General features: G+C 35.6%; 1 protein-coding gene across 1 annotated transcript in view; it reads left to right on the top strand.

Annotated features, from left to right (window-relative positions):
• Positions 1-18,486, top strand: part of TRHDE (thyrotropin releasing hormone degrading enzyme) — a gene marked incomplete at its 3' end in the record, with an annotated part of 290,068 nt that overhangs the window by 197,769 nt on the left and 73,813 nt on the right. Inside the window, exon 6 of the mRNA XM_014461473.1 lies at positions 14,781-14,918. Coding sequence (XP_014316959.1) covers positions 14,781-14,918 — 138 coding nt within the window. The remainder of the gene's footprint in view (positions 1-14,780; positions 14,919-18,486) is intronic.

Below are 18,486 nucleotides of genomic sequence, written 5' to 3'. Positions count from 1 at the left end.
CCAGTTGATAAATGGGGTCAGAGAAAGACTGTTTGGGAATTAAATATTCATTTTAGAATCTTACCCTATAAATACTAAATACTAAAGAAATTATTTATGTATATACATGATTTTTCATATAGTTGTGTTTTTTTATTATGATCAAAATCCACATATAACATTTTACTCCTAAGGTTTCAGTAAATTAGAAGGTGATCCAGTTGTTTTCAACTGGCCGGTTATATTTTATTCTCAAATGACTGATACATATTGAACATAAAAAATTTAAAGGCTTCTTATGGCCAGTCCCAAGAGTCTGTGGTCTTTTTGATCCTGTTCAGTAGCTTAAAAGTGACATTTACTTTGAAAGACTAGAAGGGAAGTAGAAGGAGTTCCTGCTTGGGTCTCCTGGGGGTCACAGTTTTCCAAATGGACATCTCTGTGCTTTCCTTTCCCTCACCCTTCCCTTCTGCTCCCCCCCCACACCGCCCCCCCCTCCCGGCCCAACACAACTTGTTTTTTCTGCTAAAAACATAGACTTTTTTTTTAAGAGTAGAAAAATATTTTTTCTCATTTAAGAGTAACTGGGCAGCGGTAGCCTTGTCTTCTGGGAGAAAGGGTTGCTTTTCCTTTAATGTTAGTGGTCAGAGTAGTTTTAGGCATTGGTAGAAAATAGGTCTTTAGGAAGACAAAGACTACACAGAGGAAGAGAGAGCTGGAATGAGGACAGCAGCTGATGCCATTAGAGGAAGGGGTTTTAGTTCAATAATTTACATAGCTGAAATCTGAGTAACTGTGGGATGAGTTTAATGTGCAAACACTCAATGCATCGAGGATTAGACGGACACTCAACAGTGTACAAATTACAGTTACCCCACAGAATCTTAGTGTTAATAAGCAGGCCATAGACTTGGATTCTAACTGATGGTGACTGAAGAGATATTATGAGTTTCTAGCAAGGAGTAACAGTTAAAATGGGAACTGCACCTGTTACACTAACGTTAAAATACCTCTCACTGATGTAATAACAGATTGTGTTTACATTTTCTCTCTTTTGGGGACTAATTCTGCACTTAAAAAAATATCTCAGTGATATTCTGGTAGCTCTGTTAAGGCCATCTATTAGAAAGAAGAATGAATAAGGCTGGATAATCATTTGTTAATTGATGAAGTACAATAATTGATTTAGAAGTTTTATAGCACGAATATATTTTGGAGGATAAAAGTACTATTGAAGAATAGATACTGCATTCACAGTTTACTCTTGTAGTTCTTTTATAAGAATGAAGACTTTGGCTTCACAGCTCTTTGGGAAATGGAAGCTCTTGAAGAGCTTAAATGTTATCCAGGTGTGTTATGTCCCAGGAAATGTGAATCTGCTTCACTTGCTGTTTTATTTATTTATTTTTTTTAAATATATTTTATTGATTTTTTACAGAGAGGAAGGGAGAGAGATAGAGAGTTAGAAACATCGATGAGAGAGAAACATCGACCAGCTGCCTCCTGCACATCTCCTACTGGGGATGTGCCCGCAACCCAGGTACATGCCCTTGACTGGAATCGAACCCGGGACCTTTCAGTCCGCAGGCTGACGCTCTATCCACTGAGCCAAACCGGTTTCGGCTTCACTTGCTGTTTTAAATGGAAGACTAGACTAGCTTTAATTAAATAAGGTTAGAAAGGGAAAAAAACCAAACATAATTCATTAGTTTTTATGTATTTCACAGATGTTTCTATATATTTAGGTATGTGTCTGGGAGGTTTCTAAGTCACATTGCCTCATTTTTTTTCTATATGATTTTTAAAAATTTCAAACAAAGCTGCAAATTCAAATTTCATGTATGTTCTTAAAAGATATATATATATATTTTAAAACTCAAGTAATTTAGTTCAGAAAGCTGCGAAATGTTTTTTGGTTTGTATATTTTAAGCTTAAAGATAAAAGATAAATGAGCATTCCCTTTGGGACAAAGTATTTTTTCCAAAAACTTTGTTCAGGTTTGCAAGATGTCAAGGTCTTCCTATATTTCTTTACAAATTTCAAAAGCAACCAATGCATTAACAGGATTAAACACTTTCTAAGAAAAGAAAAAAACAACCTATTACTGAACTTGGAGCCTAACAATAATGCAAGGGTGTCCTTTTTCCTATCAATCACAAGTAAGAGCATTTTGAAAGCAAAGATATTTAAACTTTTTAAAATTGTCAGATATCACTTGATAAGTTAAAAAAAATTGGTAAAGCCAAAAATTTGTAACAAATCAATGCATATTCTGTTAGACATCATTGGCAATAGCAGATCATACCACTATTTAGTCTCTCTTTTACCACCCCTGGTAAAAGTCTTTATTTTCCTACAGTATGTGAATGGTTTAACATCTAATATTATTAGCCTTTTCCCAAATATGTTAAAAATTTTTGCTTTGCAAAACCTCTAACATGAACACACCAAAAGTGAAAGCTGGGGACTCAGTGGGCAACCAGAGAATACTTTATTAATTTTTAAATTATTAATCACCCTTAAACAGGCAGCTATCTGTTTTAAAAGACATTAGAACACAGCTCATTTCTAAGCAAGGAGTGACTGTCTCAGTCCAGAGCACTTTATGGGACTTTTTCCCTCCTTTCATCAAGGTTACTTTAACACTGTTCAGATGCTGCTAAACAGAGCTGTCAAAAAAGTAGTTAAGTTCAAGGAATACACATAAAAAAATGCAAATGAGCTTTCTGTGAAGAGAAAGCCAGAGAGAGACAGAGAGATAGAGAGAGATAGAGAGATAGAGGGGGAGAGAGAGAGAGAGAGAGAGAGAGAGAGAGAAGATAATGTGAGGTTGATAACAATTTTGCCTCAATTACTCCAGTAACACTTGTAATAATAAAGACTTAAGCAGCATTTACTGTGTGCCATTAAACACTTACATCTATTTATTCTCTGTTTTATTTTCACTGGAAAATACAGACTTTGATACTTTGATATCTGGCAACAAATGTATACTTTTGTCAAGATAATGCTACTTGATGAACTGACTGTTTCTATAATAAATACATGAGTTAAAGTACAAAATGTGTTATTTAATAAATTTCACTCATCAAGTTAATATTTTTGTTACAGTACTAGCCATTTGAATTATTTATTTCACAGATTAAAATGATATGAAATGAATTAACCACTTGGTAACCGTTTTAATAAGTTCTGAGAGGTGATTAGCTTATCCTTGGAATCCTAGACCTGAATGCTATAAGAAAGTTTCCATTAGCGTTTGAACAGAAATTTAATCTAAGATGATTATTCAATATGCATTTAAAAATACCCTGAATTACATTTTATCAATCATTTACATTTTATAGTACTTAATTAGCTTATTATTAGCGTGCCAGCAAAATAGAGATTCCTTGTGATGGATGTGAGAAACAAGTGTGTGAATATCAAAAGGATTGGCAAATTTAATTTTATTGAAATGTCTTATCAGCTAGTCAAAAATTTAAGCACAGAGATAGAAGAAAAAATTCCAACTGCCAAAGTAGAGATAGGGTTATCGATAAGATGGAGAAACTGTTACCCCTCAGGAGCTTAAAATCTATGAAGTTCCCAAAGTGACGTACAAGAGTGGGAATGAGCTCCTTATGTAACAAAGGACAGGACGTAGCTATCTCCCGCTAAACCAGCGGTTCTCAACCTGTGGGTCACCAACCTGTGGGTCGCGACCCCTTTGGGGGTCAAACGACCCTTTCACAGGGGTCGCCTAAGACCATCAGAAAACACATATATAATTACATATTGTTTTTGTGATTAATCACTATGCTTTAATTATGTTCAATTTGTAACAATGAAAATACATCCCGCATATCAGATATTTACATTACGATTCATAACAGTAGCAAAATGACAGTTATGAAGTAGCAACGAAAATAATTTTATGGTTGGGGGTCACCACAACATGAGGAACTGTATTAAAGGGTCGCGGCATTAGGAAGGTTGAGAACCACTGCACTAAACAATAGGCTTCCTCAAGCTAGGGATTGTTTATCTCACCATTTGTCAGCGTTTTGCCCAGAACATAGCATCTATAAAGTGTTCAATAATAAAAGTCTGGCCAAAAGTTAAAAAAATATATGAAATGAAGGTCACCAGATCATTTGTGATAAATCAAAAGTTTCTATGTCTATATTAGGAACTCATTTATTGAATTAAAAAGGATATTGAAATTAAAAATATATGAAACTACATTGGATGAATGTTTGAAGAAAAATAGAGGGAAAGGAGTCAAGAAATTCTAAAAAAATAAAGGGAAGCCAAATAATATGAGCATTTTTAAGAAGGCTATATGAACGCCCATGGCATGTGGTGTTTGTTCACAGAGATTTGGGGGGCTGCTAGGATTTGGAATGAGCTGTGTAATTAGACAACCTGTTCAGAATTATTATTGTGTCTGACATTATTTGAAGTACATTTATGATTGTTTCTTAAGACCCTGGAATATCATAATTAATAAAAATGTGAGTGACTAATTGATGGTAACTATGCCAATGAATATTTCTATGCCTTGAAGCATCTTGCGTACGTCTGCAGAAGGTTCAGAATGTGGTTGTGTGAAATGCAGTACATTTTGTGTTTAATCTTAGCATTTTCCCTCAGCTGTGTTACATCTTGGATAATATGAGACATGACACATTTAACTTGGATGTCCCTAACAAAACATAAGGCAGCTAAAGGATGTAGTCATTGAAGAGACTCACAGCTTAGCCCACTCTCTCTGTGTTAGTCATGTTTGAGAGTATGGCAGTTCATAAAAACCTGTGCAGGGAGTTCTTTTGGGTTACAAGAGGCTTAAAAAAAATCACCCAAGATTCTCTTATAGAAATATAATTGCTTTTTAGGTTGTGCATTGAATAAGTCATCCTAGAACATTTGTGGGTTGGCAGTGGGTGAAATGTGCCGATAGTAAAAGAAATAACTTACAGAACACATTTCAGTTACTTATTGTAAACGGGTGTGAAATCACAGAGTAATATTATATCCCTAGGGATCCGCCTGGTGTATGGTGTTGATGTACCACTTTCTGTAAAAGGTTATGTAAATAAATACAGAGGTACTGACTTCATTGTGGTCATTAATGGTGACTATTTCAAAAAATATCCCTCAATGTGTACTGTATATATGTGCATTTACACAAGTTTGACTTTAATATAAATGGACTGCATTAATAAGCTTTACATGAAAATGATTAATGTCTTGCACATGTGCATTTTAAACATGAGATTTTGATATGTTAATTTTTAAAGTACATTATTTTACGGAAACAACATTTATTTTCACTAGCTCTTTAAGTTTATTTAATTTATCAGCATGATTTTGCTTTCTGTGAAATGCTAACAATTCAACTAAATAATGACAATATTCCATAGGTATAACCAGCTGATTTCCAACTGAGTAAAGATTAAAATATCTTTGGACATTTAAAAAATTTACAAAAGTAGGATGACAATAGAAAATTACAGAGTACAATTCTTTTGACATTTTAGGAGACTTGAAATCCAAATAATTCCTAATTTATAAATATGACATTATGTAATATGTTTACAAAAGATGATCGTTGCAAAGTTACTGAGATGTAATAACTCATAAAAAGACAACTGATGAATCTGTTCCCCAAGTGTGTTTGTATTTATTTGAATTCTTGATTGTATTCCTCTGCTTAAACCTTTGTCATGATTTGAATAAGACATGAAGAATATCAGTAAAAAGCCAAATCATGCAATGGTGGGCAGCCTGTATCCCTTGTTCTAGCCTCGTGTAAGCAAGGGCTTCAGATTAGTAATGATTCATGTGGCATTCTGTTTAACCTATGGCACTTTAAATGTCTTTATCTTGTGGTAGTATAGATTCCCAGAGAGGTAAAACATAAATTACATATATCTTATTTCTTCTCTTTGGATCAATTGAGGTTGAATCAGCATGGTCATAGACACTGAAAGCATTTTTTTACCTATGCCTTTACCTCTGCTGTCTACTTCCCTAGTACTTTGTTTATGCTGCTAATACTTTAGCTGTCAAATTGTATTATCTCCCCTATCATAATGGGAGTTACTTGAGGCAGGAATTGTGTCCCAATTGTGTTTGATTCCCAGCCTCTAACACACACACACACACACACACACACACACACACACACACACGTAGCCTGGTGCACGAAATTCGTGCACATTAAAAGGGAATTAATTGCCCTAACCGGTTTGGCTCAGTGGATAGAGCATCGGCCTGCAGACTCAAGGGTCCCGGATTCAATTCTGGTCAAGGGCATGTACCTTGGTTGCGGGCACATCCCCAGTGGGGAGTGTGCAGGAGGCAGCTGATTGATGTTTCTCTCTCATCTATGTTTCTAACTCTCTATCCCTCTCCCTTCCTCTCTGTAAAAAATCAATAAAATATATATTTTTTAAAAGGGAGTTAATTAGCAGAGATATTTTAATATTGCTATTTACCCTTTATCTATAATAGAAGTGTGAGAGCTGAAAGGAAATTAGTAAAATGTATATAAAATAATATATAAATTTATTAATAAACAAACAGTAACAAAAGGATATAACAACAACAAAGGCATGATATAAAAACGACAAAAACATGATATAAAAACAACAGTGATGCAAACAATGACTGATAAAGTGATTAAACTTATTCTAATATCTCCCTGTACACATTAAGAGTGAAAACACTTTCAGAGTGCTTGACTAGTTTCCCTTGTGATGCAGTACTTAGAACTTTAACTGTAACATCACATGCTCTTCAAACTCGAGAGAAAGCAACATATAACTGACCATGTGCAAAAATGGGTTCAGGTAGGAACATGCCTACTCTCTCTAGAGTTTGTCCTTGTGATTTATTAATAGTCATCACAAATGCTGGCATCACGGGAAACCGTTGTCAAATCAATTTAAATGGGAGGCCAGTGTCAGATGGGGACAAATTAATTCTTGGAATCAGAACAGCCTCTCCCTCTGCAGATCCTGTTAATACTTCAGCTTTGATAATGTTAGGTCGTAATCTTTTGATAATAAATCTGGTATCATTACAAAGACCCCATTTACTATTGAGATTTCTGAATAGCATGATGATTGCACCCACTTTCAATTTTAATTTATGACACAGCATTCCCGAAGGAGTAATACTATTCAGAAATTCGATGGGGAAATTTTCCTTTGTTTCTTTGTTATGGGGTGGGGCCACAACATTAGTAACAAAGAAACAGAATTAAAACTTTATTGTGGGAGCCGCTACAGTGTTTTGGACAGGTTCAAGCCTTGGACTGATGAGAGGGCACAGTCCTCTCATTGCCACATGCAAGTCCCAGCTTGGAGGGCAGGGCCCTCCCAGCACAATTATAGCCAACAGCTGTAGTTGTAAGCTTGAACCTATGGTCCGAACACGTGGCCCCACGTGCCTGAGTGATGTGGGCTTGATAGAGTTCAGGTGCATGTAGTTGAGTAGGATTGAAACCCAGAAGAATGTTTGTAAACATCTTGGTCACGCCCTTACTTTGCCTCCTAGCATCTGCTATAAACTAAAGGCATGGCTGTGGGCGTGGTCGCTGTCTCTCAGAGAAGCAGCGTCCCACGGAGACCTGGCTTTCATTCTCTTGTCTGTCTTTTCGAAGCCTTTCAGCCGCCCCACTCAGGTTCACACTTTAGAAAGATCTGCCTCCAGGCTCCCAGGGCAGGTTCCTGCCTCAAACTCCACCCTTACAGGAAATAGCTCTGGGGAAGCAGCTTGGGGGCGGGCGCAGTCATTGCCAAGACAACCCCTGTAGGAGTGACTTCCTTTGGTTGGTCGAGGCTGTTAGTCCGTATGTGAGGAACACCACCCATCGTTTTTATATAAGTAGATATATGAAGCAGTCAATAAACAAGTATGGAAGTAGATTACATTTTTTGAATATCTTTTATCAGACATTCTTACTGATTTGACTTTAAAGATTAGAAAGTGCCTTTATCTTCATTCAAGAATATATTGTGATATTTAAAACTGGAATAAGACATTGCTTTACATAAACAAGTGAAAATATTTAAAAATGAAATATTTATATCTATTTGGATATATATGTGTGTGTATCTACATCTACATATCTACATCTATATCTATGTCTTTATCTATATCTATATCTATATTTATCTATCTATGTGTTTGTATATGATTGTCTATATCTATATTTAACTCATACATTTTGGAATTCTAAAGTAAATACCCTTTTTGATCACCATTGGTCATCCCCCAATTGACTAAATTTTTGAGAAATAATTGGTGCAATATTTTGTGATCACAAAGATAAGGCCCATATTGTGTGCCATTTGTGCATAATTACGCAGTATTGTCCTACTTTTGTTTCCAGTTGCTTCTCATTCTGGCTCACTTTTCACTATTCATAGTTATCTCTCTGAATGTAGGTCTGATGATGTCACTTCTTAATTCTAGCTTCCTCACTTGTCATAGAGGATCCTTGAGGATTTTATTCTTGTCTATCTGTCTCTGCTAATCATTAATCATTTACCTCATTATATCTCCTTCTGCCACACAAACTTCTAATCTCCCTAACAGATCAAGCTGTTTCAGACCTCCATGAGTTTTTCCAGATATTCCTTTCTGTCCAAAATGCCTCTTTATGCTGTATGCCTCCAGAAAACTCACATCATCCTTAAAGATTCAACTCAAACGATCAGGAGGTTTTCCTGCTTTGTCCTAGACAGAACAAATCACAGTCTTCTGTGTAGTCACACTGTATCTTGAACCTACTTCCATTTGTAAGTATAGCAGGTGGTGTTTTAACCCTTTGCGGTCGTATGTCTGCTCTCAGCCACCACAGCAAGGAACCGTACGAATCTTAACTCTATTCATTCATGTATCACTTCATAATTTCTCTGAAAGCTCTTAAGTGTCTAAGCGACGTTGTCACGAACCAAAACATTGCCCGACAAATCGGAGATATCGAAACTCAATGTAAACAAACGCGGTCGTTCCACACTCGCCATGCAAAACACCGTGGTGAGTCAGTCGCCTTTTGAGAGTGAAGAAATCGACAAGCTTCGGAGATACTTCGCAGAATTTCAAATAAAGCTTTACAAATTACGTTTAACTGTAATTAGGCATTCTCTCTTGTTAAGATATTTCAAAATAATACTCCAAAATGGCAAAAAGAAAGTTACCGAAAGAAGTGTACTGCGAATCTGAAAGTAACGATGAAGAGTTTTATTTTGGCACCTTGAATACTGACTCTGACGTAGAAAGTGATAACGTTTGTAGTGATTCTACTAGTAGTGATGTAGTTCCAAAAAAGAATTAATAAATCTTGTTTATCCTTCATAATCTTGCATGTTATGTATCACTGCTCTTTCAATGGAAATTAATTCCGACCAGTACGACACCCATGTCCAAATTTAATACGACCGCAAAGGGTTAATATTGTTTTTATCTTTGTCTCTTCTGTTACCACTATGAAATCATTGAAAGTCAGATTTATGTCTTTGCGTCTCTTCATTCCCAGAACCAGGTACACCATCTTGGATATAGCAGGTGTTCAATAAATATTTGTGGAACAAATTCTCTTATGTAATTTTCACAACCACATATGTTTACAAATGAGGGTGCTAAGGTCTAAAATGAGTGAGTAACCTGTTCAATGTCATAGTGAGTGACAGATATTTTTCTTCCAGCTTACATCCATTCTCCTAAAAAATGTGAATTTGCAACAGCATGGATCGACCTGGAGAGTATTATGTTAAGTGGAATAAGACTGTCAGAGAAAGACAAATACTACATGATTTGACTTATATGTGGAATCTAATTAACAAAATAAACAAAAATATTTGCCCTGAGAATTTTTTTTCCTCTTTTAATACCTATGAGCATTTCTCCATTGCTTGAATTGGCTCAGGCTTGGCATTCATCTTCCTTGCCTGGTTTGATGTATATGAGTTTCTTTGATCTCAATTCAGATTATTCTGATTTTTTTTCTTTCTTTTCTGGTGACAAAGTGTCTGCCTGGTATTTCTCTGCTGAGATTAGTCAGCCTTCTAATAGGAACTTGCTGACAACCCTACCTCTCAATAGTGCTTCCTGTTTTCCCACTCTTCACCTTGACTATTCACTTTTAACCATTCAGACCTTGATGGTCAGGCAGCCATTTTCAGACATCAAGGAATATAATTTCTCAGGCGAATCTAATGCCATGATAAGAATTCTTAATAACTTCCTTTACATATATTACTAAATGCTAATATATGAAATGCTAAAATTATAAGAAATAATAAAAAAGAGTGAATTTTGAGACTTCACTTATATTTTAATACAAACTAAAATTTATTGTCAAAAGTTGGTTAGCACTTGGTTCCTTATCTTAGACCCAGGCTTTTGCTTGTAAAGTATATTGCTTTTGGATGTTCATTGTCACATTCCTTGCAATGTCTAAAGCTGATCTTTTTCGCTGGCCCACCAAACCAAACTTTTTTTCACTTCTCTGTCAATAGCCAGCTCCTTTTAAAAAAAATTCCATCAAGTCCAGAAGCCATGTGGTTACGTCTTCGTACTTCCCCTCCATCATCCACTAAGGCGACCAAGGCATCAAAGCATCAATGGCAGTTGCTTTTTCATTCAAATATACAGATCCCACAGTCCTTCAGCAACAGCTTGTTTTAATTCATCTGCACCAAATCCCCACGTAGTGCAAGTGCCACTTTCTGTCTCCCATTCCAGCATACAAGTCACCCTGTATACCGCAGATAACTTAGTTTCCCCAAGACACTACTTTTACTAGGTCGTTATGTCTGCTGCTGCCTATTTATTAAGAACAAACTCTGCAACCTGAGAACTGAGGATTCAAAAAGAGTAGCTTTTTTTCATGTTTCCTCTGTCTGGATTTGCCCTTTTTATTTAGCTGCTTCTCCCCTTCATCTGAGTCACCCTTCATCCTTCAACCACCCACTTTAATGTCACTTAGTCTATGAAGCCTTTTCTGAACTAATTAATCATTTCGCCCTCTGTGTTTTATAGCATCCATCATATCATAATACAGTTAGCTTTTTATCTGTCATTCTCTTGTACTTTCACTTTTAAGGTTAGGGACTAGGCTTTTGTCATATATTTATCCCGTAAACACAGTACAATATCTGCCATAAAGTATGAATTTAATACAAATTGGTTGAGTGAATGTATGAATGAATTAATTAATAAAATAATAGTGGCTATTTTTCCATGTGTTATTCTTAACTCTGTGCATTTGCTTAAACTTTACTTTTCTGAAAGGCTTGCATTATTATCCAAAAATTAATATATTTTTGAAGCATAGTTCAATATAATATGATATGCTCAACATTATTAGAACTGTTTAAATGTAGGCATGTATTTAACAATTCTAAGGAGTCTATATTAGAGTGGTAGGATTTATTGTTACTAATATTAAATTTGTAAATAGATGCTCCATTGTATCTTATTGTGCTACTTTTTGAAAGTAGAATAGTGCACAGTGTCCTTAAAATATGAAGTAGAATAAAAACTAACTGTTGAATGTGCACCCTAAGTATATTATTCCCTACACACACACACGCACAGAGACACACACATACAGACACACTCACACACACACTCACAGATCAGAACAAAAGCTACCTTTCCATTACACTTTCCATAAATAATTTTATTATTTTTATATATCTGTTATATATATATATATATATATATATATATATATATATATATCTACAAAAAATAATTATATTATTTCCCCCCAAATTCTTTAGCATTTCTAGTCTGTAAGAGGAAACTATTATTTTGTTTGCTGTGGCTAATTACTTTATTTTACCTCATCTCACATTATAGCCACTATTTACTTAACGTTATTTTTAAACTTCCATAGTCTCAGGTCCACAGTAGGCAATGGATCAGTACTTAGTAGTTTTTTGCTGTTATTGTTGCTATTGATGATGATGAGGAGGAGGGTCCCAGCCAGGGACTGGCAGGCTAAGATCATTGATTGTGACACAGGTCCTTATAAAAACTTAGCACCTTCTCTCCTGCATGCCCTTTGTAGTTTTGCTAAATTTGGTTTGCCTCTGGCTAGAATTTTCTTTTTTCCTTCTCAATTTAAGGTCTTCTCTCTTCTTAGTCTTGTGAGTGCTCTTCTGCCAGGCTTTCCCTCCTCTCCTCTCTGTCTCTCTTAATGCTGTTTTCCCCTCAATTACACAATATCATTCTCTTCAACAATGTAGAATATATATATTTGCTAATTGATGTAACACTACTAAATGTAGACACTGCTTCTTGAAATTCTACTTACTAGGCAAGGGTTTGTTTTTCTCCAGATGCATGAAGTGACATATCACGTATAACTTACATTTGCTTAAATAAGAAAATTTCATTTTTGAAATTTGCCTAAGATTTTATTTTTATAATCATAAAGCCAATTACTTTATACCACTTAAAAATCACACATATAAAACCATTATATGTTTACTAAATTTTAATATTGATCAATATATATTTATTGCTGCTAACTTTATCATTAGGATTAAATAAAGCATCATTTTAAGTTGATTTTACACTGTGTTTTTTTATGAGACATTTGAGTGACATAATGGTATGGGCAACCACTATTTGAAGACTTGACTATTTTACCTTCTCAATGGAAATTGCCTCTTCAATTAGTACTTCTTATAAAAAATGTTTATTGGTTAGGTTGAAATATAATTATACATTTCATGATTCCTGCCATGAATTCCAACATCAAATAATTTTAATGTGTATTTTGAAATTGAGTAACAAGATTGCATGCCTGCTTAAAAGTAGCATTAACATTTTTATTTTGGAAATACATTATTTTCTCTTTTATAATTTTGCTTTATAATGCACTTAAAATGAGCAATGTATATACCAGTCTTTTTGTCCTTAAAATTTTAAAGCACAAGGTCCAACTTCATGCTCTTTAATTTGTCTTATATGAAGAATTTAAGTCGAGAAAAAATACGGTATTAGTTTATGTCATATTTGTCAATTAATTTGTTGTAAGTTTGAACTTCTCACTGTGGCCTCTTTTTTAAAATTTTTATTTTTAAATATTTTTATTGATTTCAGAGAGGAAGGGAGAGGGAGAGGGAGAGGGAGAGAGAGATAGAAACATCAAGGATGAGAGAGAATCATTTATTGGATGCCTTCTGCATGCCCCATACTGGGGATCAAACCCGCAACCCAGGCATGTGCCTTGACCGGGAATCAAACCATGACCTCCTGGTTCATAGGTCAACACTCAATCAGCAAGTCACACCAGCTGGGCTCACTGTGGCTTCTTATGGTCTGGAACAGTCTTCTGGAACTCAGAGTGACTTTGGGTTCAGTCATTGATCCCTTGCCCTCTGAGGGAGCAGAGACCAATGATGTGAAACTCTTAGGACAAAAAAGGACTGAAGAAATTAGATACATAGTCAATAGACTATTAAATAAGCTATTATAAAGTAAATCTTACAGTATATAGTTGGATGGCTAATTACTTGAATCATTGATTAAACATGCTAAATCACTGAGCCAATAATGATGAGCAAAAATGTTTCTTTACAGCCAGATTTAAAGTAATACACATACATGCCCAATTAACTATTGTTTTTAGCATATTTATTTTCCATTTCTATTTTTTTTAAAGTCCAGGATTGATGTTCTCTCAGCTTGAAATTACAACTCACTCAGAAATAACACACTATTTATCTGCTGGCTCAAAACTAGGATGCTCCAGGAATGAATTCAGAATTAGCTGGAGCAATTTAAGTGTTGCACTCTTTAATCTCGGTAATGATACTCAGGTCCCAATTATCGAGGGGCTATTTAGCCCTTGTTATCTCTTGCTACTTCTTTTTTCTTTCCCTCCTCCCTCAATGAAGGCAGGAGGCCAGGCGGAGGAATAGCTGGCAGCATTTTTTTTTTTTTTTTTTACAAAACCCAAGCTGTTTCTTTAAAGCAGGCTTCATAAAATAAAAACAACAGAGATGTAATTTTTCTTTACAGTTTATTTCTAACATAACAAATCAGCTTTTATTACAGAAAATACTAATGCCTCAAGGATGAACAGAATAAAAGTCTCATAATTTTGTCTGTTTTTACAAGTTAATTTAATGGAATATTAATATCTACTGATGTTCATTTTATGTCCATTATTCTGAATTCACATACACATTATACATCCACAGATATTATAGTTTCATGTCAATAATGTTTTTTATTATTTATTGTGGCCTCCTGAAATAAATGTGTATGTGTAAGTGTGTGTGTGTGTGTGTGTGTGAGAGAGAGAGAGAGAGAGAGAGAGAGAGAGAGAGAGAGAGAGAGAGGCTGAGCTGTTCAATGGTACTAGAAATAAATGGTGTAAATAGAAAAATAGCACTGAAACCCTGAAATTTAGTTGATACTGAACTCAACTAAGAAGGTTATTTGGGACTGGGATTGTAGTCTTGACCATGAAGAATGCATGAATAAGCTTTGTCAGTTTCATTATGTGCCCACTGTCCAAATTTGCTTTAACCACTGTTAAAGTGCAGAGTCCACTGTTTCCATCTATTTGTAGTTCATTGATTTTGTTTCATGTGCTCAGATCACCACTTTTATTTTAGACTAACTTAAGGGGCATTTTATATACTGGGTTCTCTTTAGAGTTAAGTCTTGCCATGTAGGCTGATGAACATCATCAATTAAGTAACACGGATTCTGTTCATGTCACACACATTCTGTCATAACCATGAATCACCTTGATATTGCCCTGTCTACTGTATTGCAGGAAAAACAGAGGTTTCTGACGGATGTTCTGCATGAAGTGATGCTGCTTGATGGCTTGGCCAGTTCCCATCCAGTATCACAGGAAGTGCTACAGGCAACAGATATTGACAGGGTGTTTGACTGGATCGCATATAAAAAGGTGAGAATAGGTAACACCCAAGTGCTAATTGGATATTTCACTAATCTGAGGAAGCCAAACTATTTCATGCTACATATATTATATTCTTCTCTTCTTCCTGGCTCATAGAAATGAGACTGTGAGTTAGAAAATAGAGTTACTAAATTCGTGTTATTTTACAAGTTAGAACTTTGTTTTATAAATCAGTAAAATGGAGATGAATATTTGCCAAATGCATAGAAATATTGGAACTATTAATGAATAAATGTTTGGAGACTGAATAAGAAATTGCTGTAGAAATGGAGCTATGTAAATGTCAGTTGTAATATTATTAATAGTAGAGGCCCGATGCATGAAGATTCGTGCAAGAATGGGCCTTCATTCCCCTGGCTGCCGGCACCACCTTCGCTCCAGCCCGGAGTTGCCTTTCTGCCTTGGTTCCCGCCCGTAGTGCCTTTCTGCCTTCCCATGCTGCCCAGAAGCCCGGAGCAGCTGGGGTGGTGCTGAACACCTGCATCGTTGCCATGACGTTCACGATGCAAGCGTCCCGCCCCGCCCCCGACAGCTCGGCGCCTGCGTATGCAAATTAACCCACCATCTTTATTGGGTGAATTTGCATACGCACTCCTGATTGGCTGGTGGGCGTCATGAAGGTACTGTCAATTTGCATTTTTCTCTTTTATTAGTGTAGAAGAGAACTGACCTATATACTGACAAATTGTTTTTTCCTGAATGTCCCTTAAAAACTTACTTATTTTGATTGCAGATGCCAATGGGGGTGTAGACAGTGACATGACATATATTTTAAAAACAATGCTTAAGGGAGATTTGGGGGGTTAAGCACGTTTCCTGGATTATAAGCATAATAAATGAAAATTTAAAGACTAGACTTCGAATGGCAGAGACTTTGGTCAAATGATCATTCATCAAAATATGGTACACTATGAACTTTTTCCCATTGTTACTTGGATTAGGATTTTCCTTATACCCCTTCTTTTAGTTTTAATTTTAGTTGAGCATTTATATCTCACTGTTTAACAGTTAATAGCCATTTAATAATTATTAAAATAGTGTTAAAGTCTACTGGTGTATTGAATTGCATTTATAGGATATCTATGTGCTTTATTTATTTAATAATATTTTGTTTTTAAAAGTGTTAAAAGCAAGATATTCTTTTTTCTTAAAAACAAGATATTTCTAATTATAACTAAAGATCAAATAATAATTCATCAGAATTCTTTGGTGCAGTCATTTAGATATATGGTTTTGCATTCAGGTAATGACTATCTCAATGATTATTAGTTAATACTGTATGCTATAATATGTAAGGATATACATAGTGTTAGAAAATATCTGTTCAAGATATGGATCATCACATTGGCTCCAAAAGGCTATTTTTGATATTTTATAAAAATAAGTGAAAGTGTAGAATTATATTTAAAATCTATTAATTTTTATATATGAGGTTTTGGGCTAGATTTTGCAGGATATACATTCAGTTACTTAAACTGTATTGATTCTTGAAATATAATGCAAAAAATAATTTAAGATAGTTTGAGATGAGTTTAGAGACATGTCTGTAGTTATTTCCCACCTACCACCAATTCTATGACTATTTGTAAATAACAACTTACTTCAGGATGAATATTAGAAAAATATTATTTTGAGTAAATATGTTACAAGTATGCTTTTACACATAAATAACATCTATTCTAGCTTCATTATATTTGAATAATTACAAATTTATTCAAGAAGTTTAAGATACAAAACAGTAGGAAAGAGTAAAGATATAATAATTATTATTTTATACTCTTTATATTTTGGTGCAAAGGCTTGCCATTTTACAAATGTGATAAACGAGCAAACTTTGCCATGATTCTTAGGACCATCATTATAGTGACTACTAGATACTGTTTCTAGCCATGTATTTCTTTAAACTTTATTGAGGTAACAATTGACAAATGTAATTATACATATTTAAAGTATACAATGTGATGATTTAATGTACATTGTGGGATGATTACTAAAGTCAAGATAATTAATACATCCATCACCTCAGATAGTTAATTTTCTTTTTGTGGTGAGAATGCCCAGGATTGACTCTCAGCAATTTTCAAGTATGTGATACCATATTATTAACTACTAGAGGCCCGATGCACAAAATTTGTGCTAGAGTAGACCTTTGCAGCCCTGCTGCCTCGGCCCTTGCAGCCCCGGCTGCCTCGGCCCTCGCAGCCTCGGCTTTGTCCGGAAGGTCGTCTGGATGGTTGTTCCGCTGTTTGGTCGATTTTCATATTACGCTTTTATTATTATAGATAGTCACCATGATGTACATTAGATCATCAGAACATCTTCTTACTCCTAAAAATGTGTACGCTTGGACATATATCACCCCATTTCCCTCTTTCAATTGACCATGGCAATCACAATTGTATTCTCTATTTCTATGAAATTGGCTTTTTAAAAAATTCTCATAGAAGTTATACTATATAATATTTGTCTTCCTCTGTCTGGCTTATTTTACTTAGCATGATAGCCTCCAGTTTAATTCATGTTGTAAATGGCAGGATTTCCTTCTTTTTATGGCTGAATAATATATATTATATTAGAGTCCTGGTGTATGAAATTCATGCATGGGTATGGTCCCTAGGCTTGGCCTGCGATGAGGGCCATCTTCCCCGGCTGCCCACAGCCGGCTCCTCCCCCCACTGCCACCCACCCCTGGTTCCCTGTTTGCCATCAGGCAATCAGAGCCTGCCGGCCTGGGAAAGGGATCAAGAGTTGGTCAGTGCACCTCATAGTGACTGGTCGAGCAGTCGTTCTGGTCTTTCCGCCATTAGGGTCAATTTGCATATTGCCCTTTTATTATATAGGATAGAGGCCCAGTGCATGGATGAGGGCTGGCTGGCCTGCCTTTATGGGGGCCCCGGATCAGGGTGGGGATCCCCGCTGGTGGGCAGGGTGGGCCGAGGTGAGAATCCATGGGTGGTTTGTAGGCTGGCCACATATGTGATCGTGGTGGGGGTCCCCGCTGGGGGTCAGGGCCGGCTGGAGCGAGGGGCCACAGTCATTCTGGTCTCTGGTCATTCTGGTAGTTCTGTAATTTCATTCACTGGGCTTTTATTATATAGGATTTTTTATATTAATTAATTCATTGAAAGACTCTTTTGTATTTTGCCAATTGTGAATCAATGCTAAAATGAACATGGGTTTGTAGATATATTTTTTTAAGATACTGATTTCAGTTCCTTCAGATATACCCCTGAGTGGGATTGCTAGATCATATAGTAGTTCTATTTTTAATTTCTTGAGGAACTTCCATATTGTTTTCATAAAGGCTGTACCAATTTACATTCTCAGCAGCACTGTATAAGGGTGCCCTTTACTTCCCAATCTTGCTGACATTTGTAATCTCTTGGCTTTTTCATAATGGGTATGAGGTGTTAGCTCACTGTGGTTTTGATTTGCATTTTCCTAAAAATTAGTGATTTTGAGCCCCTTTTCATATACCTGTTGGCCATTGTATGTCTTCTTTTCAGGTTCTTTGCCCGTTTTTCATTGGATTACTTGTTATTTTGCTATTGAGTTA

The sequence above is a fragment of the Myotis lucifugus genome, unplaced genomic scaffold, assembly GCF_000147115.1.
Source record: "Myotis lucifugus unplaced genomic scaffold, Myoluc2.0 scaffold_156, whole genome shotgun sequence".
NCBI lineage: Eukaryota > Metazoa > Chordata > Mammalia > Chiroptera > Vespertilionidae > Myotis > Myotis lucifugus.
The sequence above is the reverse complement of the archived record's forward strand: the minus strand, read 5'-3'. Positions and strand labels throughout refer to the sequence as shown.